At 44.2% G+C, this 22,951-nt stretch overlaps 1 protein-coding gene across 3 annotated transcripts in view; it reads right to left on the minus strand.

Annotated features, from left to right (window-relative positions):
* The window catches only part of MYB (MYB proto-oncogene, transcription factor), a 28,513-nt gene extending 8,090 nt beyond the window's left edge, over nucleotides 1-20,423 (minus strand). Inside the window, exons 1-15 of one of the 3 annotated variants that reach the window (XM_032682728.1) lie at nucleotides 20,268-20,342; nucleotides 16,527-16,644; nucleotides 14,828-14,899; nucleotides 14,076-14,168; nucleotides 13,462-13,682; nucleotides 11,693-11,930; nucleotides 10,786-10,866; nucleotides 10,281-10,385; nucleotides 8,705-8,962; nucleotides 7,323-7,478; nucleotides 5,611-5,753; nucleotides 4,791-4,905; nucleotides 4,574-4,699; nucleotides 3,790-3,900; nucleotides 3,054-3,161 (exon numbers count right to left, since the gene is read on the minus strand). In XM_032682728.1, coding sequence (XP_032538619.1) covers nucleotides 3,054-3,161; nucleotides 3,790-3,900; nucleotides 4,574-4,699; nucleotides 4,791-4,905; nucleotides 5,611-5,753; nucleotides 7,323-7,478; nucleotides 8,705-8,962; nucleotides 10,281-10,385; nucleotides 10,786-10,866; nucleotides 11,693-11,930; nucleotides 13,462-13,682; nucleotides 14,076-14,168; nucleotides 14,828-14,899; nucleotides 16,527-16,644; nucleotides 20,268-20,290 — 1,968 coding nt within the window. In that variant the 5' untranslated portion in view covers nucleotides 20,291-20,342. Of the gene's footprint in view, nucleotides 1-3,053; nucleotides 3,162-3,789; nucleotides 3,901-4,573; nucleotides 4,700-4,790; nucleotides 4,906-5,610; nucleotides 5,754-7,322; nucleotides 7,479-8,704; nucleotides 8,963-10,280; nucleotides 10,386-10,785; nucleotides 10,867-11,692; nucleotides 11,931-13,461; nucleotides 13,683-14,075; nucleotides 14,169-14,827; nucleotides 14,900-16,526; nucleotides 16,645-20,267 lie in introns of all 3 variants that reach the window. The other 2 variants (XM_032682729.1, XM_032682730.1) reach the window with 2 other exon arrangements.
* Between the last annotated feature and the right edge of the window lie 2,528 nt (nucleotides 20,424-22,951).

Below are 22,951 nucleotides of genomic sequence, written 5' to 3' on the forward strand. Positions count from 1 at the left end.
TTGTATCCAAAATGCAGTAAAAAATATCCTTAGAGATCTGTTTGAACATTTGTTACTCTTGCCTTCTTTGGAATTTAACAGCAAAACCATAAGTAATCAAGCATTTTGATCAGTTTATTGCTAGCCAAATATCTTTATGTAAATGAAGTGCAAATTATTAAAGCAATGAAAAATACTGTGGGCTGGTAAATATACTGCCTCCCTCTTATGTAAGTTCAAATTTAAAAGGGAGTTTTAAGAACCAAGCATATTAACAAAAATTAAGTTCAGTGCTCTCTTTCTTTCTTTCTTCCCTCTTCATGCACAGATCCCAAGGTGCAGAGAGTGCTATAATTCTCACTTGGACTGAAGACAATGAGAATTTGCCTAAGAACAGTTGGATCAGGTCCAAAATATTAACAGCAGCAATGTCAACACATGCAGACAAAATTAAATTTCACCCAGATGATTTCCCTTGTGTTTCATGTCTATTTGCATGGAATCAATGGATTTAGTCCAGTGTTCACATGTGTGTCCATGCATGTGTTCATATATGAGGCAATATACCAAATTAGAAACTAGGAAGTGTAGATAGTGTAGAACAAAACAAGCTAAAAACTGGTCAGGTAGAAAATGCAACTGATCAACAAGCATAAACGCCAACCTTCTCCATTGCTTTGCACCCTTTAGACACTCTACGCCCTCATCATACAAGTCCACTTACACTGGGGTAGAAAAGGAGAATTAGGGACAGAGCAGCAGCAGTTTTCAGTGTGAAAAAGAGCTAAACTACACATCTTTTCTGAGCTTCATGGGGCCAAACTTCTCCCCTCTGAAATGAAGCCAAGCAGCCTTACCATTACTTTTGACCATGACATCAAATCCAAATCAGAGAGTGCAGCCATCAGCAGACAATACTGCATTGTTATAAAAAGCCTGTATTTCATTCTCAAAAAGCTGTCTCTGCCACCATCACAGAAACCTCTAGCCTTCACTTAAGATTATATTTCAGCTGAAAAGTTTAATGTTTCATCAGCAGAGAGAACAATTTTACTTTCATACTAGTACAACAAGAAACTGTCTACTAACTATTAATTTTGGGGCTTTTTACAACTACTTTTTCTTTCAGTTCAACATGCTTTAAACTCTGAGACGAGCTGGGAAGTCCTTTTTAATTCAGTTTCTACTTAAGAAAAAATCCTCTTTATCCAAACAATGAGAATACCTGACTTTTAACATGCTTTTCCTGAGAAAGGACTGAAGAATTGAATCCAGAATGATCCACAAATTGACTCATGTAAACTTCCTGAACAAAATCAGCATGAGTGAGGACAGAAGGTTAAACAAGCCCTTTCATTTACAGCAGCTTATAAAGAAATTATTTTTAGATAGCAGGAAATATAACACTCTTACACCAAAGATCAAAGGATCCTATTTTACAGGCACCTCAGATGCTTCTTTTTTATTACAGCCGGAGTGCAGGCAACTACCACTAACAGGACAACACACAGAATATGTTGTTTAGCTACCTGAAAATGTTGCCCTAAACCTATGGAGGAGCCTGGAGTTTGGCTAGGGTCACAGGTCACAGAGAGGTGTTGGCATGCTGGTAAGGCAGCAGATCTGAGCCAGACGTCCAGGGAACTTCAGCAACCCCCTGCAAAGCTGGAGCCCTAGGCTTCTTTGCCATGAGGTGGTCTGAATTCAGTCCCTATATACCTGTCCTAGACCAGGGGCAGTGGATCTTAAAATCCTTCTCTCAGCCACCTACCATGGTGTAGCAAAAAAACCCACAGTTCATGAGAAAAGAGAAGATAAGCAATAGGGAGTATGAGTCTTTGGGCCCTACAGACACCCCCGTGCTGAGGGGAAACACAGTCCCTGCTCTCCAAACCTGTTTTTCATCAAACGAATCTGCGGCGAAAATACAAGCCTACTCCATGGCAAACTGTGCCAAACAGGGACGTGTAAAATTTTATTATCTCCCTTTTTAATGCCTGGTTAGAAATGCTTAATCAAAACCAGCCGTTGTTCATTCCTTCCTACTGTAAGTAAACCCTAATGTAAATTCTGGAGAGGGAGGAAAGAAAGGATTAGCCATGTGGACTATCTGTCTGAAAGTCAGGAACTATGGAGTTACAATTTCCTTTCTGACAGTGACTCACTCTGGGGAATGACACACTTTCCTTTAATTCTCCCCTGTGGAGAAGGGCTACAAAATCACATTCATCTACCTCAAAAATATGGGTTGTCGTGGAAGGATAATTAATTACCATCTACATTGTGTTTTGTTTTCTGAATGACTCGCTGTGGGGCCCATCTAAAGTCCACAAGAGCTGACAAACTGGCTGCTAATAACTTTGGTGGGCTTTAGATCAGGCCCTATGTAACAGCTACATTTTAAAGTATAGCAAATGTATATGTTTGTTAACACTTGGCAAAAACATAGATACATAAAGCTCAGCCTCACATCTGTCTTACATTACAACAATCACACATTTCATTAATTTCAGAGACGTACAGCTGGCCGTAAGGGTTAAAGACCCCTTCAGACCACCCGTTACAATTGCATTTCTGGACCAGCCTCAGCACTCAGGGAAAGGCCATCCTAGTGCTGGCCTGGATGGGCAAAACTGGCCATACCTGTGTCAGGCAGTGCTAGAGTCTTCTCCTCTCACCCCTAGGCCAGTGACAAGTTCTGGCCACCACCACACCACTCAACTCCCCTGCTCTCCAAAACAGCAGTGCTGCCTACGAGAAGTCCATAAAAAAAGCCTCTGGTTGACATTAATTCTTAGTCCTACCAATTTAACACTGTACCCAGCTGAGTTACAACACCCCACACATGGCACTATGTCCCATTCAGCTTCCTGGCACAGCTGAAGCCACTGTGTCCTCATGCTCCACAGGTAAAGTGATATTCTCAGCCACATTCATCTGAACATCTCATTCTTCCATACTCAAAACTTAAAATCAATCTGTGAGAAAACAATGTATATAGATGTGTATATATATATAGATATATATAGATATATATTTATATACAAGGGATATTTTTATCAAAGAATAGTTACCTGCAGAGGACTAGCTAGTGGCCTGTTTCTAGGTACTGCAATTGTTTTGTGAAAACTACCATCCTCTTCAGACACAGGCATCTTTAAAATGGAGCTGGTAAGAAGATTCTGAGCAGGAAAAGAAAAAAAAAATGATTTTCAGCAACTCACAGGAACAACCTGAATTCAAGTGTATTAAAAGCAAACTCAGCCTGACTGCAGAAGTTGTCATACTGGGTAATCACAGATGGGGAGCAGATCTCAGCCTGGGCTCCCTGGGACTTGGCTTTGTAGGAGCATTGCCACGTGAAAAGGTTTTCCATCCAGTGAAACTCCCAAATGCAAGAATAACAGTAACATTGAATAGTCCCAAGAGTCCTGGCAAAGCAAAGGAAACCACTCACATGCAAGGTCTCTTTTGCACACAAACCAAGAGAGATTCTCTCTTTCTTTTACCAGTTTTTAACTCCATGATCTAGTCATTTCTATACACAAGTGCAGGCATCCTCCTAGTGCAGGCTCTTCCCAAAGTCTGTGGGCTGCAAAATGGCTGCAACTTCTGCTACCTTCTACAGGCATTACAGTGATCTAATCAAGAGTGGGATTTCGCCTTTTATGCTTAGTACAGGAAAATGATACAGAAATAATGAATAATGCCTACTTGTGAAGAAGGTCAGACAAAATATTTTCTCTCTTGCATGTAAGAATTGAACAGGGGTGTAAAACAAAAAAATTATTTGATGGTGTGAAAACTTACTGGCACATCTTCCATAGCAGACCCAGGTGTAAAGAGCTGAGTGTTCAAGTTTTCTCCTTCCCAGTGATTTGAGCAAAAAAAATTTCCAGCTTTATCTGTTGGAGACTCCACCTGAAAGCAGGAAAGGCATGATAACAAACAGTACCTAAGTGACCAGACTTCTGTCAGTTGCTTAATAAATTGAACAAATATTCTTCACAGCTGTGTTTAATGCCTGTTTACAATAACATCTTTTACAGCATCCTTGCTCTTTATAGAAGAAAAAAATTCAAGGTTCTCAAAAAAATCGCCATCTAATAAAACTTTGAATACTTGCACTCAGTGCTCTGTCAGTATTCAGGAGTTTAATCCCCTAGAAAGGATTGAGAATATATGTATTTTTAGAACTTCAGTGACAAAGTAATATAATTCAATGTCCTCAAATGTTCAGGTTTCTAAGGCACTCCATGGAGCTTGGTCCCCATGGGGTTCTTCTATATTTTTCACCAATATTTGAAAGATTCAATCCAAATTCCTATCTAATTTTTCTTTTCTTTTTAAGTTTCAAACGAAAACTGCATTAGAACAGCCCAAGCAAACCCCTGCTGAAAACAGCAGAAAGACTTCTATGGAAATCAATGGGAGATGAATTAGGCATGCCTAGTATACTATATGGAACCGACACTAAGATCTTGGGGCTCACATGAAAGAAAAACAGACACAGCTATTTAACAGAAAAGGTATTCGTATAAGTTTCTCAGAAAGTGTTCTGAATTAAATTGCCTAAGGTAAGTTTGAGATTTACCTCTTGTTTGATTTTCTTCAGCAAAGGGGGTCCACTTTCATGTAGCCCAGCCACTATTGCAGATTCCTCCGACTCCTGCTTGATAACATCCTGCAGATCTTCTACAAGATGAGTCGGAGTTTGAGGCTGAAAGGAAGAGAAGAAACGTTATATCCAAGTCCCAGAACATCCCTCTGCACTAATATCAAAGCAACTTTTATCATTGTTTCCTGCTTACCAGCATCTTCAAAGGACCGTATTTGATTTCCTGAGCTGCAAGTGCGTTTTTGAATGGAGTGGGTGTTCTTGGAGAGCTTTCTAATATTGACCTCTTGATTGCTGGAGTTCTGAAACTTTAAAAAAAGGGAGAGGAACTTAAAGGAAGACACTTGAAAATGCTACCTCTTTACAGAAATATGTGCATACAGGCAGTAGCTGTTGTAAGACTTGGGAAAATATTTCCCTGCAAGCCTATAATCCATTTTGCTTTTCTGGCAGAACATTTTTTTTTACTGTGATAAGGTGTAACGGCTTTATTTTAAAAACTGGTGAGCTTACATGTATGACTGTTCTGTTTTAATAACTTACCTCCACAGTCATGAAGTGAAAGTTTTACTCCAAACTAAGAAAAATCTGAATGTGTTAGCAAACAACTCTGCAAGAAGCATAGAATCATAGAATCGTTTAGGTTGGAAGGGACCTTAAATATCATAGAATCACAGAATCAACCAGTTTGGAAAAGACCTCTGAGATCATCAAGTCCAACCCTTATCATCTAGTTTCAAACTCCCTGCCACAGGTAGGGACCCCTTCCACTAGATCAGGTTGCCCTGGGCTTCATCCACCCTGGCCTAGAAAACATCCAGGGATGGGGCAGCCACAACTTCTCTGGGCAACCTGTTTCAGTGCCTCACCACTCTCTCAGTAAAAAATTTTTTCCTTATATCTGGTCTAAACCTGCCCTCTTTCAGACTGAAGCATACACTGACCCAGCACTATGGTTGTATGCAAATCTGAAGAAATGAACCCTCATTAGTCCAACAAGACAACAGACTTACATATGGTTTTCCTTCTGAGCTTTGAAAGTTTGGTCCCTGTGGAACGGGGTGGTACCTGCCATCTTATGGCCACATACTGGTGTGGAAGTAAGTGCAGAGTTGTCCAGGTTCAAGTTTTCGTGACTGGATGAGGTGTTTAAGAACTGCAGGTTGGAAAGAAAAAATTAACAGTAATATCCAGATTAAATGGTTGACTTGTTAGGATGACATTGTTGAACAAAAGAAAAAGAAATTATTTTCTTCTGATTGACATGAGTCACTGTCCTAACCCTGTGATGCAAGTAGGTGTATGTGGGATACCTGACTGCATTGTGAAAAAATACTGAACAGTTTGGCTGGATCACTTAGGAAGCCAAACCAAGCAATTCTAGAGAGGGAAGTTCTAAAGACAGTGACACTTGGTTCCAATGAGAAACACTTTCTACCACTCTAAGAGCCAAATCTTAAAAGCCTGATTTGGATTTTCTCCAAATAAATTTTAATTAAGAGGAGTGTGTCCAAGTAAGAACTGGGTGAAAATGAGTAAATGGATGTTTCAGAAACAAAGCCACAGGAAACAGGGTTAAATTCCACAAAGACTTACACGGGGAATCTAGGGGCTTTTAAGGCAGTAAATGAAGTGTTTATGACAGGAAAATAAATTTCCCATCATCTCTCAAAACAAAGTGCTTCGTTTTCACAGTATAAAATGAGAACTGCCACCTGTGATGGGGGCGTGGAGTGTTTTGGAATAGAAATAGCTGACTGAAAAGGAGGTAGCAGTATTTGTTTGGATAAAATTGCCCTTGCATGTTTCTGCCTAGTAACCTAAAATATTGTTTCTATTTCCAGCATCTACAAATCTGTGAGCATAGTGGTATCCTTTCCTCTGACAAGAATTCAATGTATTACCTTCTGGACTCAACTTGCTACTTTATAAAAATGTGGCGTCTAAGAAAATCCAGCTTTCACTGGATAAATGACATAGGATTAACAGGTAATGGGAAATAAGTGGGAGATCATTACATGAAATCTTTTACTATCCTTTATGAAATAGTGTTTCTTTGACTTCAAAGACTAAAGCAAAACCAAGGCAAATCAACACAAATAGACAAACAAAAAATCCAAAACACTTTTAAATAGTGCTACAGCTGTGAAACAAAGCAACCATTATCAGGAATTTGGAAGTGCATGCCAGGCCATTTTAACAGGCCATTTTCCTCCTCATTTCTATTCCACTTCAACCCATGTGGCCTGGGCTGAGGATGGCGAGTGTGATTTGAATTTTCTGGTTGTTGTCAGTTTGTCTCACAACCTGAATGCTATTTAAATGCAGTTTGGGGTTTTCTAGGTCAATGAATCATACTGTAAGTGGACAGAGATGGAAAGTATTACAAATGGTCAGAAATGTTAAACTCTAGTAGTTGGAGTTAGCAGCAAGAGCAAAGCAAGAAATCTCATTCCCCTACAGAAATTATCCAAAAAGGAAAAAAAATGAAACACAAAAACCCAAGCCCCACAGATGAATTTAAAAGAAGAGAATCAACAGTTAGCTTGCTGATTAACTAAACTCAGTGGTGAAGTCTAAGAGCAGTGAGAAGATTCAAACACGGAGTGAAAATCAACAAGCACAACGGTAATTAGTCATTTGTTCCAAAGGATTAGTTTCTAAATTGTTAAGACTGGGGTGACTTTGAGAATTTAGTAACATCTGTGCAGAAGTCTTGATCTACCTGCGAGGGAGAGAAGGGCAGGCTTTTGACAGGGGAGCGCTTAGTAGGAGTTGAGCTGCTGACGTCAGCTAGGACCAAGGTGCTACCGTGGCCACTGGCTAAGGGGCTGGAGTGCCCTCTCCTTTTGCGAAGAAGGACCCACGGAGCCGCACTGCCCTGTGAGGCAGATAAGGTCTTTGGTGAGCGTAGAGAGCCCTGACTTGACATGACTTCGCTCAAATTTGTGATGGGGTATTCTTGAGGTCTACAAGCACTGGCCCCTCTTTGCTGAAGCTGTGCAACTTTGCCTGAGGGAGCTCTGCTAGCCAAAGTTTTTGTGTCTTCAAAGAATTCAAAACTGCTGAGATCACCCCATGATGAAGGATTCTGAAACAACGTGGGAGGCACAGAGGTATAAGACAGTGTATAGTGCCACCTCATGAAAATACAGCGCTAGGATATGCCTGTAACCAACAACAAGTAGTTCCCAGTTCAGTTCAGCCTGACCGCGTTTATGTGAGTAGTAACACTGTGAATACTGTTTGTGTTTTCAATACATACCTTGATCACATCAAACTGTCTAACATTCTAGTGGTGTTGCTGGCAACTGAGTCCCTAAAGAATGAGTCACACTATGCCCTTACTATCTGTTTGCCCAGCGTTTTCTGCTTGGTCTGAAGATGTGCCTTTCGCTAGCAAAACGTGTGCTCTAAACCAAAACTCCTAACCTGCAAGCCTGCTCTGAATGTGCTGAAAGGGACGTGATGCCGCATGAAGCGGACACTTCTGCTGCTGCTGGATCTTGCCACCAACAAACATATTTCAACGTGCTACTTCAGGACTTGTATCATCACAGAGACCACAACGAGAAAAGGCCCGTGTCGATGTCAGTCAGATACTTGGCAGTTCAATATGTGTTTACAGTCCTTGGGATTTGCCAGGGCAAGCTCCTTAAACTTTGAGAACCAGCTATTGAAGCTACAAAAAAGACTTCTAGAAAATGATGCAAATACAGGCGCAGCCATATATATGGCATGTATCACTTCAAATATATACAAGTATCATTTCCTTTTTTAAAATCTTTCACAGTGTCTCTGATTTTATTTTAAGGAGACTTAATGTTGAGAGATCGTTTCAAGCTCCTACTGTACAGCTTGCCAAAAGTCATGTTCCCACACCAAGAAGCAGGAAAGGGAGACACCCACAAAAAGCATACGCATCCATGCTCCAGGGCTTCATTTACGAGCAGCTACATTTTGTTACGTCAGGAGCTAAGCTTCAGATCCTGGAGCAACTAGAAATTACTCGGAGAAAAACAACAAGCACATTTAGGACAGTCCCAGTTCCTCTCCCCTTACTCTTTGACAATGCACAAATCCACCTGAGGTGGCAAGTCTACTTACGGAGTCTATTAACTGGAGTGTTTCTGCAAATTCTAAGAGATTCTTAACATTATCCAGGATGTTGCTCTGGTGAACAATCATGCACCGTGCAGGGGATGCACTTTCCTCAGGTAAGCAACCGTGATCCACCGGTGGAGATGGAGTACAGTGGTGATGTTCTCCCAAACAGGAAACAGGTGCACTGTCATCACTGGTCCTGGTACTGTCAGCAATTGTGGTGGTGTGCCAGCCAGTGTAGTTTGATGTGTGGTTCTGTGTCTAAAGGAAGAAGGAAAAAAAAAAAAGAAAAGGGAGGGGGGAAAGGCAGAAGGAACTTAGCAATGAAATTGCACAAGGTGTCAGATGCCACTGGAAGAAAGATAATAGTTGCATCATCATCTAAAAGCTTATGCCTATGAAACATTTGTCAAGATGTTTCCTTTCATCAGTGCAAGACCTTGTTCTAAGTAATACTGGCATTGTATTTGTTATCCCAAAGTTACCTCAAAATTCACTTCCAGGATTATAGGCATATATCATTAGTAACACATTATCAATTCAATTTGTGTTCCACCAAGAGCTCAAAAAGTGTCTGCAAGTCGTTTTCTGTCAGAAGCAAGAAACGGTAGGATTTCCCTACTGAGCGCTCAGCCCTGTAGAAGGCTAAAGGGTTTAAGAGTTAGAGTTGCTTTTGTCTGCTTATCTCCTTGTCTTCTGCTATCCCTGTCTAATGCTACAGCTTACACCAATGCAATGAAGAGGCTGTCAAATCAATGTGGTTAGGAAAGCAGAAGAACAAATTAACAGAAGTTTCTTTCCAGTGTGATCATGCAACAGAAGAAATTGCAAAACATTAACTAAAGTTAAAACTAGCCAAACTAATGTATCACGCATGCAGTTGTTTTACTATTAATTTCAATATTACCCAAAAAAAAAAAAAAAAGAATCTGCTGGCTATCACCTAACTTCAAGAACGATTTTGGGCTTCTTTGCTTTGGTGATGGTGTTAAGTAATTACGTAAGGGTTTTCACACATTAACATCCAATGGCATATACAACGAAGTGTGAGAATTCAGTAATAGCCAGCACTTGCTCCACACATGCAGTTATGAAGACTCTAACATTATTTGGAGAAGTAAAACAGACTGTCAAACATGCACCAAGTCTGAAGCTTACAAAGTGTAAAAAACACAGCTGAAGGAAAGAATACAACAGAGAAGAAAAATCTAATGCACAGGCACTACATATTCATCACATGAACCATTGCACACTTTAAGAAATGCAGATCTCATTGATTAAAGATCTGTAGGATTTTTAATTTTTGTACAGTCATCGCGCTTCCAATATTACATCATGTTACAGACCTCAGTCCTGCTCCCACTTTGCAAAGTAAAATACCTGCAAATTGTTTGTTTGTTTTTAATAGAAGAATTTATGAAGCAAATGTAGATTATATGTGTGCTATGTTTCATCCTTTTAAAACTGAAATATAGAGCCTTGATTAGTACTGAAGGCAGAGGGGGAGTAAAAAGTTAAAAAGACAAGCACTGGGGTAAAGCTGCTATCCCTCCATCCAAGCACACGGTGACAATCTTACTGGTAATGCCTGCTGCCCTTTCAGTTCATTCTCAGTCGACATTAGTAGCAACTCTAATTCCTTTATTCGTTTTTCTTTCTCAGGGTCTTCATCATTATAGTGTCTCTGAAATTAAGAGTTAAGGGAAAAGAAAAGATAAAGGTCTGATAGGATGTAGCAACTAAAATGCTTATGGCTTGCCGACCTGTGGTTATAACAGCCAAATTAGACTCAAAGATGAAACAAATGTCAATTGTGCTTTCCACTATCAAAGTCCCTGCTGAATTTCAGTATAGACATTTGAAATGGAGAAAGTGAAAGCTATCACACCAGATGTCAACTACTGTGCTTTAAATCCACTTCAGAAGGAGCAATTATTTGCCACGTTAGAACTCCCCCACCTTCCCCATTTTCTCTTTACGCCACACTTAATACACTAGAATGTTTCCTTAATGTACGATATTTGCATTTAGATTCAACAAATATTTAAGACATTAACTCTTGAAATGAGGTTCAAGTTATCTACCTGGATAGCTGCAGCAGCTGGCTGAGGAACATTGACGATATTTACATGCAGTGCTACTGGGTATGGGATCTGACCAGGAACCTAGGCCAAAAAGCAAAAGACACTAAAAGTTATTATTTCTATCATATTATCTGCTTGCATCGTGAATTTGTGTTAAACATACATACTAAACATGTTAAACATACTAAACATTAAGTTTTAGGTACTTAATATTTACAATCTATGGAGATGAAATAGCAAAAAACCTAACGATGTTTACAAGAAAAGTAAACAGTTTTTCAGGAATATGAGAGTGAGCATTATAGAGGAAGAAAGAACATTCATATATGAAATATTTACCCTTCTTGAATGAGAAAAGATGAATAATTTATAGACACATTTGTAGGGATTTTCTAAATTGAAGTGAAAAAAGCAAAAGATGCAATTTATTATCATCTAAAACTACAACGCAACTGTCTGAAGCAGGAGCCCGTTTCATTATTAATCATTAATAGAAAAGGAATCTGATTAAAAACAATACTTGTTTACTTGGTTCCAACAGGCAACCCACAAACAGAATATTACTGAAGGGAACGTGGGAGATTTTGATAGAACACAGAACTAGCCAGATTCAACTGATTTGCAAGAAATTTGATATTCACCACACTAAGAAATACGTTAACTGCTTACAAGGCATCAAAACCGCTGTACCCGATTCCAATCCCTGAATCCAATCAGTTTGAAATGTACATATTTTCATCACTGACTGAAGTAAAAGTCAAAGAAGTCCTCATCTGACATCAAACACTAGAAGTCCCCCAAGACTGGGAGAACACCCTTCATGCTCCTCAAAACCTGGTATGGCTAAATTGCATCCCCCTAGTCAACAAAGCCAAACAACCACCCCCAGCACATCTTCGGCACTCACGTTTTGTGGCTCAGAGATGTGGTAGTAGGGGTAGTCACTGCTCAGCGGGGGCTGGCCAGCTACTGGCAGCTGGGCAGATGGTGATGGGTTGTGAGCAAAGGCCATCAAGTGGTTGCTCTTCTGAAAGCCAGCAGCTGCTGAGGAGTGACAGGCTTTGGAGGATTCCTGCAGGTAGCCTTCCTGCTCAACCTTTCGGCGCATGGTGGAATTCCAGTGGTTCTTGATAGCATTATCAGTTCTGCAACACAAATACATATATTTGAGGAGTTTCAAAAATGAGCATTTTCATTTCAGACAGGTCAATAGGCAGGGAACTGCTGTTGGCATCTCTATTTAAACCCTGAGCTCTCCTCTAACCTTCCTCCTTCCCCCGCCATTACAAATTCTGCTCTCAACTTCTTGGGAAAGACGCTCAGTACAAAAGTTAGTGGAAAAATAAATACAGGCTAAGGTTGTTTATGTACTTTTTAAAAGCAATCTCTATGCTGTACATCCTCAAACTGTAAGAAATTCAGCTTTGCCTCATTCCCATGAGATGAGGTGACAGCAAATGCTAACACCCCTTTGAGGCTAACCTAAAGGATGCCAACATCATCTTTCTAGGTGTTAATATTTCAGTGGAGTCTTATGGTATCTCACTGCCGGAAAGAAAGGCTGTGAAGAACAGCTGTGAAAAGACTAACTTCCAAGCAACTTTCCAGCACTCCACCTAGACAATGACAATACCACGCTGTACATAAAAATTCGGTAAAGAAAGCTGTTCGGATTTTTCTCAGATGCAGAAAAACTGAGATTCAAATTCTCACATATATGAGTCAGAAGAAGCAAACTTACCAAGTCTGTGAGATTTTAAGAGTATGCTCAGAAACATCTCCTCTATTTGAAAAACATCACCACCACACAGTATCATTGAAAGCAGTATCTGTGATGTGTGGAAGCTACAAAAATATTTCCAAGGGCTAATTCCTTTCTTGTTTTCTTCTAGAAGGTGAAAGCAGCCTACTGAATGCCCCCTTAAAAGGCTATCATGACCTTAGGCATTATATTAGATCTTGAAGATGCTTTACCAAATAGCAGGAATAAAAGTAAGAAGGGAAACCTCTTTCTTGCTTACATTATTTACATTATTTCCTTGCCTACACTTTAAGTCACTTTTAATCACAGTGAATAAGACACTAAATCTTTGAAATTATATGCAAGCTGTGTATAGGCTTTCAGCAAGACATATATTTCAAGGACCAGAGTTTGTGGAAGTCAGTTTCTCCTAATTCATACATCGATTTTTAACAGGTCGAAATCATCTGGATGATTCAGGAGCAATTACAAAAGTTGAAGCAGCCTTCTCTTAAATCACTTTGAATAAAGAGACTGGATTTCATGTTGAAGGTGCACCCTTCACTGAATGCAAATTATGTTCCCCTTGCAGAGCCTGATCCTTTAAATATGAACCTTTAAATTTTGAGTCATCATAGGCAGAAATAAGACTGCATGGACATTTAGGAAGTTGTTATGGTCTTGCTCTAGTTACAGGGTCTTTTTACCTATGACAAACATTAAAAGAATGTAAAAATAGTGTACTGTTCCATGTACTGACCAAACAGCGCAGTTCCCCACTGAGAAAAACGCACATCAGTGTCACTGGCTTCCCAGGTTTTGATTCCAAAATTTTTCGATTTACAAAGTGCAGCCTGAGGAGACCGAAACAGACTGCTCAGACCTGCAGCTTTTTCCTTTTTTCCTATTTAAGAGCTAAAGGTATATGTCATTACCGTCCAGGCAGCAACTTTGCAATCTCTGCCCATCTGTTTCCCAGCCTCTTGTGTGCCTGGTAAATAATTCTATCTTCCTCTTCTGTCCAGGAGGTTTTCTTCACTTCTGGGTTCAAATGGTTGTGCCACCTCTCCCTGCACTGTTTTCCAATCCTTCCCTTCAAATGCTTAGCAATGACAGACCAGCGCTTTGGACCGTATTTCTGCACGAGCTCTATTACCTTCAAAGAAGGACATAAAAACTGCCTGTATTTAATGATGCATAATGAATCAATGAATTTTTTTTTCTGTGGTGGAGCAGTATTTTCAACAACATTTCTCAAAACTACTACAGTAAAACTAACAGACAATTAAGGGTCCCCACTTCCCATTCCTACTTTTACTCAAAAGGAAAAATCTGGTAATAGTTAAGGCATTTCTAGACTGCAATTCTACATTACAGTGCTGTAAAACAACATTAATTTATTTGCATAGCAAACTCAGAAAGCACTAAACAAATACAGTCTGCCTCTGGGCACATTAGCGTTGAGACCACCAAGGCCTCCAGGAGTTTTGCCCCAACACATGAAATCTGCTAGTAAGGCATTAATCAGACAGGAAGGAAAACTGCTTACCCTTTGATCCTCCTCTTTAGTCCACGGACCTTTAATAAGTTCTGGGTTTAGTACCTTCTGCCATCGGTGCTGGCACTGCACATCTGTCCGATTCTAGCGAAATGTAAAATACGCAAAGTAGATAATTCTTTAGACAAGATGAATGTAGAGTGAGAAAGCTCTCACTTAGGTACACTTGTTCCCGACCTATTTCACTGCTAACTATAACTACCAACAAACATAGAGTGATACAGTAAGTCTGAGAAAAAGGTGCTCAACTATCAATTTGCTCACTGAAGAGACAGACTTCCATTGCTTCTGCAGTGAGGACTGTATCACCCAAACTACACAAACTTAATCTTCCTCATCTGCACAATAGCTGGCATGCTTTCACATACAGTTTCAGCAACAGCCAAAGTGTTCACAAAACAATTATCTTCAAAACTACGCTTACAATTCACCAAAGCAATTTTTTTTCACTGTGCTGAGACATTTTGTTTCAGTGTCACATTGACCATCTACTGTGCAAGACCCCCCACCCCCCATTTTTGCTTGTTCAATTATTCTCCAACCCTTTCTGAGAAGTGAAAAGGAAAAAAATTGTAAGGGTTTCTACAGTAACCTAACTAAATTTTAAGGTCTCCATTTGTGGAGGTTTTCTATCTCCTGCAAAAATGTAACTATAAAGCAACCGCTCCCCTTCCCCTTTATGAGGGAAACCTCTGATAAAGAGTTGTCACTAGGCCTGGAAGCAGAAACCAATATCCACTTACAGGAAGGAAATTAGCAATGACCTTCCAGTCTTCTGTGCCATTCTGCTCCACAAGCTTCTTCAATTTCTCATCCTGAATCATTAAAAAAGACCAGACATAATTAATACTGAAATCTCTTATAATGCAAAAGAAATAATTTTTTTTTTAAATTTGTCTTTCTAGCTTTTTATGCATCCACTTCTGCTTTCTGAGTGTACCAGAGGGTGGTCTGTACACTTGTCATACTTTCAATTGCCTAAAACAGGAGATTTTTCTACTCCGGTGGATTTTGCACAGTTCTTCACTGTGCTGCAGGAGAAAAACTGACTTCTTCTGTGCTATTCTTTGACTTACACTACACATTCCCATTTTACTGCTCAAAGCACTGTAACTGTTACTCTTGGATTGGACTTAGAAGGGGGCATGGATGTTCAGATGTCAGGCATCAGAATAACAATTAAATTCAGTAACACTCAGGCACCTAGATATCTGGATACCTCTGAAAATCATAGCCTTAAGCTTTATATGTCTTGCAAGTAATGGGAGTCCCTGTAATTTGCTCATGACCTACCCATGTACAATTAATGCACGATAAAACTAATGGCTCCCTTTTGCTCCTGTTCTCTGTGAAGGAATTTGGCATACCTGCAATAGCAAGAGATTTGGCCCAGTATTTTTAATGATAAGGCCAGAAAGGTAGACCCTAAAGACAAAAGAAACCAATCTCATGGACTGGGAAAGATTGAGATAGTGTAAAACAAATGAGAAATGCCCCAAGAGATAAGAGGAGGAAAATAAGCCTCTCCTTCCCCACTTAGCGTCTCCCAGTATGTTCCCAGTTCATGTGACAGGAAAATGGCCATTCCTTCCTCCGAGGCCACATTACAATCATGTCCACCTTCGTAAGAGCAGATTATGATTTTTAAAAAAAGAAAGAAAAAAAAAAGCTTGCAAGAGGTGACCTGCCACTATTTATATATCAATATACATTGTTAGAGAGGAGAAGTCAAAACATAACTCAAGAACTCCATTAATGTATTTCACAATAAACTCAAACCAGTTAAACAGTCAAAGGATATCCAACTGGTAAAGGAGTTTGATACCTCAATTTTCCCAGAAGTCAGCTCAAGGGTATCATGACTAAAACATATTCTGACCTTCAAAAGCAAAACACATCTTGAATGCTCAATTTTGATACTGCTGGATTTCTTTCCTCCAGCTTTTAATTTATGTTCCCTTGGAATCATAATGGTGCAATTAATGTGCAAATTTCAAATTGCACAGAAGGACTGCAGCAGTTTCTGCCACAGTTGTTTGCTGCTGTGGGACACTGAACTCACATCAGTTCTTTCATAGCAACCGTTTTCAAACAAAAAGAGCCAAGTAGCAACAATAAAGCATTGCTACAGGTGACTCTGAACCCCTTTCAGAGGATTACACAGAGACCCACATATCACAAACCTGCAACAGAGAGTTTAGTGGAAATAAAAAAACTGTATTTACACATTTTATTTAAAATGCAAGAACAATTCTCAAAGTTAAACAAAAGACTGAATGTCTTTTGGGTCAAAAAAGCTGTCCTCTTTGATACACATGGGACTGTCACTGAAGTTAGTTTGCAGATAAGCAACATGGTGAAGAACATGAAGCAAGTCGGAGAAGAATGTCATCCATGCTCTCTATCTTTTTACATGCAGGAGAAGAATGAACTTGGATTTACCTCTTCGCGGGTCCACCTCGTTTTTCCTAAGTGACGTTTTCCAGTCTTAGGGAGCAGACCATCATAATCGTGATCATACATCTCAACATCTTCTTCATCATCATCACTACTATATATACTGCAGAAAGTAACACAGTGAGATAGAGTGGAACATGAGGATTTGAGCTGCTTAATTACAAAGCAGAAAAAAAACCCGGTACAATCCTTACAAAGGTTACACAGATAGAAGTTTTAAAACTTGCACAACAAGATTTTGTTCTGCATTCTGTTGTTCTAGTATTCTGAACTGGTTCTGCTGTTTTTGGTATCCACAGATACAAGCAAAGGGCTGGCAACCTTCGTATTACTGTGCATGTTTAGACCTGCTCTTAATGTTAGATCAGTGGTGAATTACACATTTGGCAAACTTTCAACCAATGAAGGTTTCAAATTAAAACACAATGTTTGGGACAATAAAGAGAACTAGAGGCTGTGTCCAGTACAGAAGCACATGTTTAAGATCTTTAACTCATGCCATACATTCTGAAAAATATTAGTGGGTTTGTATGTTTTATACAGCAGATATTTATACTGTTCCATAATAAAACAGACTGTGTACAAATACAAAAAGTTAAACAATAATAACCTTGTCTGAGAAAAGGGTTATGGACCCTATATGCAAAGGTAAAAGTTTTTACAATTAAGTACAGACAGTAAGTGGCAGCGTTAACATGCTATAAGCTCTCGTATAAAATGTGCCTTCCATTTATGGGTCTGGACAGACAAGGACTGAGCACAAGTATGTTTAATATCTTGCAACAAACAAATGAATGATTAAACCCTTCCATACCCTCCATTTCTCTAACTTAATACTTTATTACCTCTATTCTATTTCTAAATCCCTCACATTGTTTTTGAAATACTCTGCTTCTCACCTAATTCATGACTAAGGGATTTCCCCAGAGGCTATCTGTGGGTAAAAAAGGACTCCAATACTCTTTTCACAAATGGCACTTGCTCTAGCTAACTAAAACCAATAGAGAATGTTTTGCAACAGGAGGTGCCTTTCTAGTGGACAGTATTTTATTTCTAACTTTTAAGGTATAAGCAGCAGTTCTGATACTTCAACTAAGAGATGCTAACCACGAGTGCTAGAAAGGAGTCAATGTCATGCTGTGAGACTAAAATCTGTGATATATCTGATGGTACGGCATGCTGTGGTGTGTTAAGGTATGACTAAGACATTAAAAGAAAGTTATTTTGTAATAAAATTACCTGGTATTGTTTATGCTTTTAATCTGTTTTCAGGAGATTACTTTAAATTAAGTTGCAGTGAAACACAGAGACTGTTAGTCAAGATGCAAACACCCCCAAAATGCAAGCTGTTGAACACACATTCTTTTTAAAGTACTGGGCTAATCACACTGTACATCTTCCACCCCGTTTTCTGGCCTGTGGCATGTGCCATGAAAACTACACTACATGTAAGAAGTTTTTCACAGCCTACCGTGATGCGCGTGGCCTTTCCCTAGTCTCTGCCAGCTGGCCCCTGACTCACCCATCCAGCCCATCGCTGCCATCCTCAACTCGCCCCCACCATGCTGTAGTCCTGCAGCCCCACGGCTCACTCTCTGTTCCCCAGCCCACGTAACCACTGGGGGTAAGCCCTGACTGAAGCTCCCACTCCGCAGGCACCCCTCGCTGGCAGCTGGAGCCTCTCGTGCTCGAGCAAAGCTCCCACGCTCCAGCTGCCACGAGTGCAGCTCCGTCCCCAGCCGCCGCTCAAACTGCATTCCTTTTCTCAATGACACACAGAGACAGCTGCGCCACTGCCCATATGCCAAAGGAAGCTTTGTGGCTCAATTTCCAAGTATCATTTTGAAAATGAGTTTCGTAGACAGCAACCACCAGGTACGCATCCATTGGTGGCGCTTCCTGCGCGGCGGCGCCGTGCGGGCACCACAGGGAAACGCCGCTTTGCAGCGGTAGCACAGCATCAGCGGCGAACAGGTTAAAGGACTTCAATGTGGGACCAGTACTGTAACAGATTTATTTAAATAACCGGGGCCTCGCTGGCACTGCAGTACCGAGCAAAGGCCACTGTACTACCTGCGATCTCCAGCAGGAGAAAAGGGCCCTTTTTCGGGATTTCGGGACCCTCGGTAGCTTCTTCACCCAACCGGTCCCTCAGCGGTCCTCTAAAACTTTATTTTGCACCTCCGGCCGAAGGCCCGAAGCCTCCACCCGGGCAGCGCGGCACGGATGGCACGGCATGGCACGGCACGGCGCGGCGCTCCGCCCGGCCGGGACAGCGGATTGGAGCCCCCCGGCCGCCCCAGCAGCGCTGCGCTGTTCGCCCGGGCAATCGGCTTGTGCAGTGATATACGGCGAAAAGAACGGGGAAAAAAAAGGGGGAGAGGGGGAAAAAAATCTGCTACCGCGATTGAAGGAATTCGGGCACCAGCCCCGCGGGGCAGAGCCCGCGTCCGCCGGGGTGGCCCCGCGCCCGCGGATCAGGCGGATATCGCGCAGTCCCTGCCTCCCAGCCCGGGGCGGCGGAGCGCCGTGTCCCTGCGGGAGGCGCCCGCGAGGCAGCGGTGGCGGTCCCGTTCTCTTTCGGGAGAGATGGGCCGGGTGATTCACCGCCAGCTCTAGCGACAACCCCGCTCTGACACTGGGAGTACAGCCCGGCGCTCGCCCAGCGGCTTGCCGCCTCCTCCCGCACCGTAAGCCCCTCTTCCTTAAAAAGAGACCCCCAAGCCCTCCAGTCCTGCCGGACGAGACCGGCAGCCGGGCAGTGACAGGCAGGGTTGCGACCTTCTCCCCTGTCACAGCCAGCCAAAGGGGAGGGGAAGAGGAGAGGATGCCGGGCTGCAAAGAGAAAGAGAAAAAGCCTCCACGTGTCCGACCCGCCGTCCCCGGCTAATTAGACAACAACCCCGCTCTGTGCGCCCGCCCGGCAGCGGTGGCACGGACGCGGCCACGCGGCGCTGCCGCCCAGTCCTGTCCCATCCCGTCCAGCCCGCCGTCCCGGGGGCGCCGCCGCCTCCAGCCCCTGGCGCGGCACGGATCGCCCTCGCCCGGGTGCGCGGCAGAAGGGCGGGCACGGGTGACAGCTCCGGCCGAGCGGTCCATCGGACCCGCAGACCCCCGCAGCTGCCCGCCCGCGCTGCCGCGCTCCGGCATGTGCCGGGTGGCGTGTGCCGGTGAAAAGCTAAGTCCCGCAGGGCGTAACTGTCCCGCTGGCGACAGCCGCGCTCCCAAGGGCGAAGGGGCCGCCACCGCACGAATAAATAAAAAGCAGACGAAGGAGTGAGCCCAATGCCCGCACCCACTGCCCACCTGCCGTGCCACTCCGCCGGGAATGAATGAATGAATGAATGAATGGGATGGGACGCGCTACCTGCCGCCGCCGAGCCCGCCAGACATTGTCCTGTCCCGCAGCTGCGGGGCGCTCAGCTCCGTCGGACTTCGCGCTGGCCCCGGCGGGCAGCGAGCCCCGGTCCCTTACGGTCCCCGGCTGCCGCGGGGACCGACCGCCCTGTCACCGGCGGCTCTGCGGCGTGTCCCGGGGCCGGGAGCGGAGTAGACCAGGTGCACGGAGCACGGGGGCCGGCCCGCCCGCCCGCCCGCCGCCCCGTACGCCGGGTAAGCCCGTCTCCTGCTGCTGCCTTCCCCCTCTCCCGTCCCGCGCGCCGTCTGACAGGCGCGGAGCGGAGCGGAGCAGGGCCAGCCGTCCCTCGCCCGCAGACAGCGGGTTACCTGTGCCGGGGTCTCCGGGACATCCTCGCACCGGCCGCTGGGGGAGGAGAACGGGGGAGCCCGCGCCCGCCGCCGCGCCCTGCTGCCAGGCTGCGCCTGGGAGCTCCGCCGCCGCACACAGGAGTGCCGAGGAGCCGCGGGAGGAGGAGGAGGAAACAGGTTGAGATTAAAGAGTAAACTCTGTAAACAGAGATGCCATCAAACAAAGGGCCCTTGGACACTCCCCCTCCCGCCAAATCTGGCGCCCCTGCAGTGCGCAGGCGCCTGGCGGGCCCGTGCCGCGGCTGCGGGCGCGGGGCGGGCGCACCGGGGCCGCGCGCCCGACGGGGCCCTCGCGCCCCGCCCCTCCCGCGCTCAAGCGGCGGGACTGCCTCGCGCCGCCGCTGCCGCCGCTCCCGCGCTGCGGCCCCTCGACGGCGCTTCCGCAGCCCCCCCGCGCCCCGAGGTCTCACTGCCGGAGCTGTCGGGGCGGGGGGCAGCCCCTCTCCCCCGTGCGGGGCGGGCGTGGAACTCGAGTCCCTCCGTGGGGCGGCGCGGCCGCTCCCGAGGCGACCCCGCCGACCACCTACCCCAGGCCCTCGTAGGTGCCTCCCGCCGACGGGGGGAGTGTGGGCCCTCGCGGGTGCACCTGCTCCGCTCGCTGCGTGGCGTGCGGGCTGCAGCGGCACCGGCCCCCGGGGGGCGAGCAACTCTAGCTGGAAGTATTAAAGGAACTCTGGGGGAGACTCAGAGGGAGCCGGGGCTGCCCGAGGCTCGGCTGCGGTTGCCTCGCCGCGGGGGATTTCTGCTATAGTTCCCCTTGCTGCTGCCCGGCGGTGGATGCTGCCTGCCGCGACGGCGGCGGGAGAGACGGCGGGTGTCCGATGAGCTCCAGAGAACACGTTTTTTGATACAGAAATGAGTCAGGATGTGAAAAATGGCGAAACATGCAAAGTTCCCAGGCTGCGCTGCTGCTTGAAAAATCATGGCTTTGCAGCGGTTTCGGCGCACTCGCCCTTTCCTCAAAGGCCCGCGGCTCATCAATGAGCCGCCGACGGGGCGGGCCGGGGCGGGGCCGCGGGCCGCTCCCGAGCCCGCGGCGCCGCTCCCGGAGGGACGTGGAGGGATGCCGGGGCCGTGCGCTGGGCACAGCGCAGCCCCATCACAGTCCCCGCCACCGCCCCGTCGGGAGTCTGTGCGTCCCGTAGGCTCCCGCTTAACGGGATTCACCCGCTCAGGCAGCGCGGAGATGGTCTGACAGCCAGGGCTGTCTCCCCGAGCTCTGCATCAGGTCTTGGGATCACACCTCGTCCCAAATGCCGGAGGGTGCACGTCGTTCCTGTTTTCCCCCAGCCATGCCTCTGGAAGGAGGTGCCGTCCCGACCGGCCTCCACTTGCCTACCTGTAAAAGGGGTCTGCTGCACCGGGGCACCAGCATTAGTGAAGGGGGAAGGGGCTTTGTACAGTGACATCTTTGCAAAGCATTTCTCTGCGAGGAAGGAGGTGAGAGGGGGGCTTTAATGCCGATGGCAACAGGAGAACTGGAAAACTGAAGACTAACTCAGTGTATTTTACACTTGGTAAGCTTTGTATAAAGTGTGTATTGGCATCAGCAGAGAACAAGGCTGCTCAGATCATTTAGATTTTTGAGGTGGGTTTTGTTGTTTTTTTTGTGATAAAGATGTATTTGGGGAATGAAGGAAATCAGGAGGCCAGTTTGAGGATGTTACTGTTGCAGAAACAAAGCTGATCGTAATCCACAGAGTATAATTTTTCTCTGTGTGTGTGTAAAATGTTCCTGAATACTTTACAAAAGTTATTTAAAAGTAAGAGAAGCTTCTGAGTACAGCTACACTGGTGAGTACTGCTTATGTACACAGGAGGCCCAAAGCTGGGCCTGTCATCAATGCAGCTGTAAGGATATGACAGGATTCACTGGCTCTACCATCCAGGACACATACTACTACTCTGTGCCTGAAAATGCACAGTTCACTGAAATGGTGTGATCATTTTGCCTATAGTATCCCAAAAAGGTACAAACAAAACTGTGCAAGGTTATCTCTTCCTTCTTCTGCAGGAAACACTTTCCTTTATTGATTTTTGCAAATACTTCAGTATTAACTGAGACAAGTCCAACATCTTCCTGATTTGGATGTAAATTTGCTGAACAAATGCAAAGAATGTCTATCATTGCTCTCAAGAGAACTGTTAATATGCACAATTTTCTTCTGACGATTTTCGTACGAGGCTACATTTCTTATCCAGTGACTCCGAAAAAATAATTCCCAGATTGAAAAAGAAATCCACTACATTTGGTTTATAAGATTACATAGAATTGCAAATAAAACACTTCTTACTGTGTTCAAAATAGAGAGGGAAATGGCACCTCTGCTCCAGGTTTAAAGATCAGTCTTCCCCAACTCACTCTGCATATATAAACCCCACTAAAATCAGTCAGGTGTGTGCATGCACTCCACTAGCGTTGGTTCATTCTTAATGTTTAAAATTTAGCTAAAAACAAGCCATAACTCTACTATTTTGCTTTCTTTCCTGAGCATCTGTAGCTTGGGGGAATTTGGGGTGCCAGGGTTCTTTATAATATATCCTTGCCAAAGCCCAACAGAAAAAGAAATCACCCTTCTACATCTCAAGATACATGCCCTAAATGTGCAGTAGCAGAATTCTTCTTATATTACCCTTCCGAC

Source organism: Chiroxiphia lanceolata, chromosome 3 (assembly GCF_009829145.1).
Source record: "Chiroxiphia lanceolata isolate bChiLan1 chromosome 3, bChiLan1.pri, whole genome shotgun sequence".
In the NCBI taxonomy this organism is placed as follows: Eukaryota; Metazoa; Chordata; class Aves; order Passeriformes; family Pipridae; genus Chiroxiphia; species Chiroxiphia lanceolata.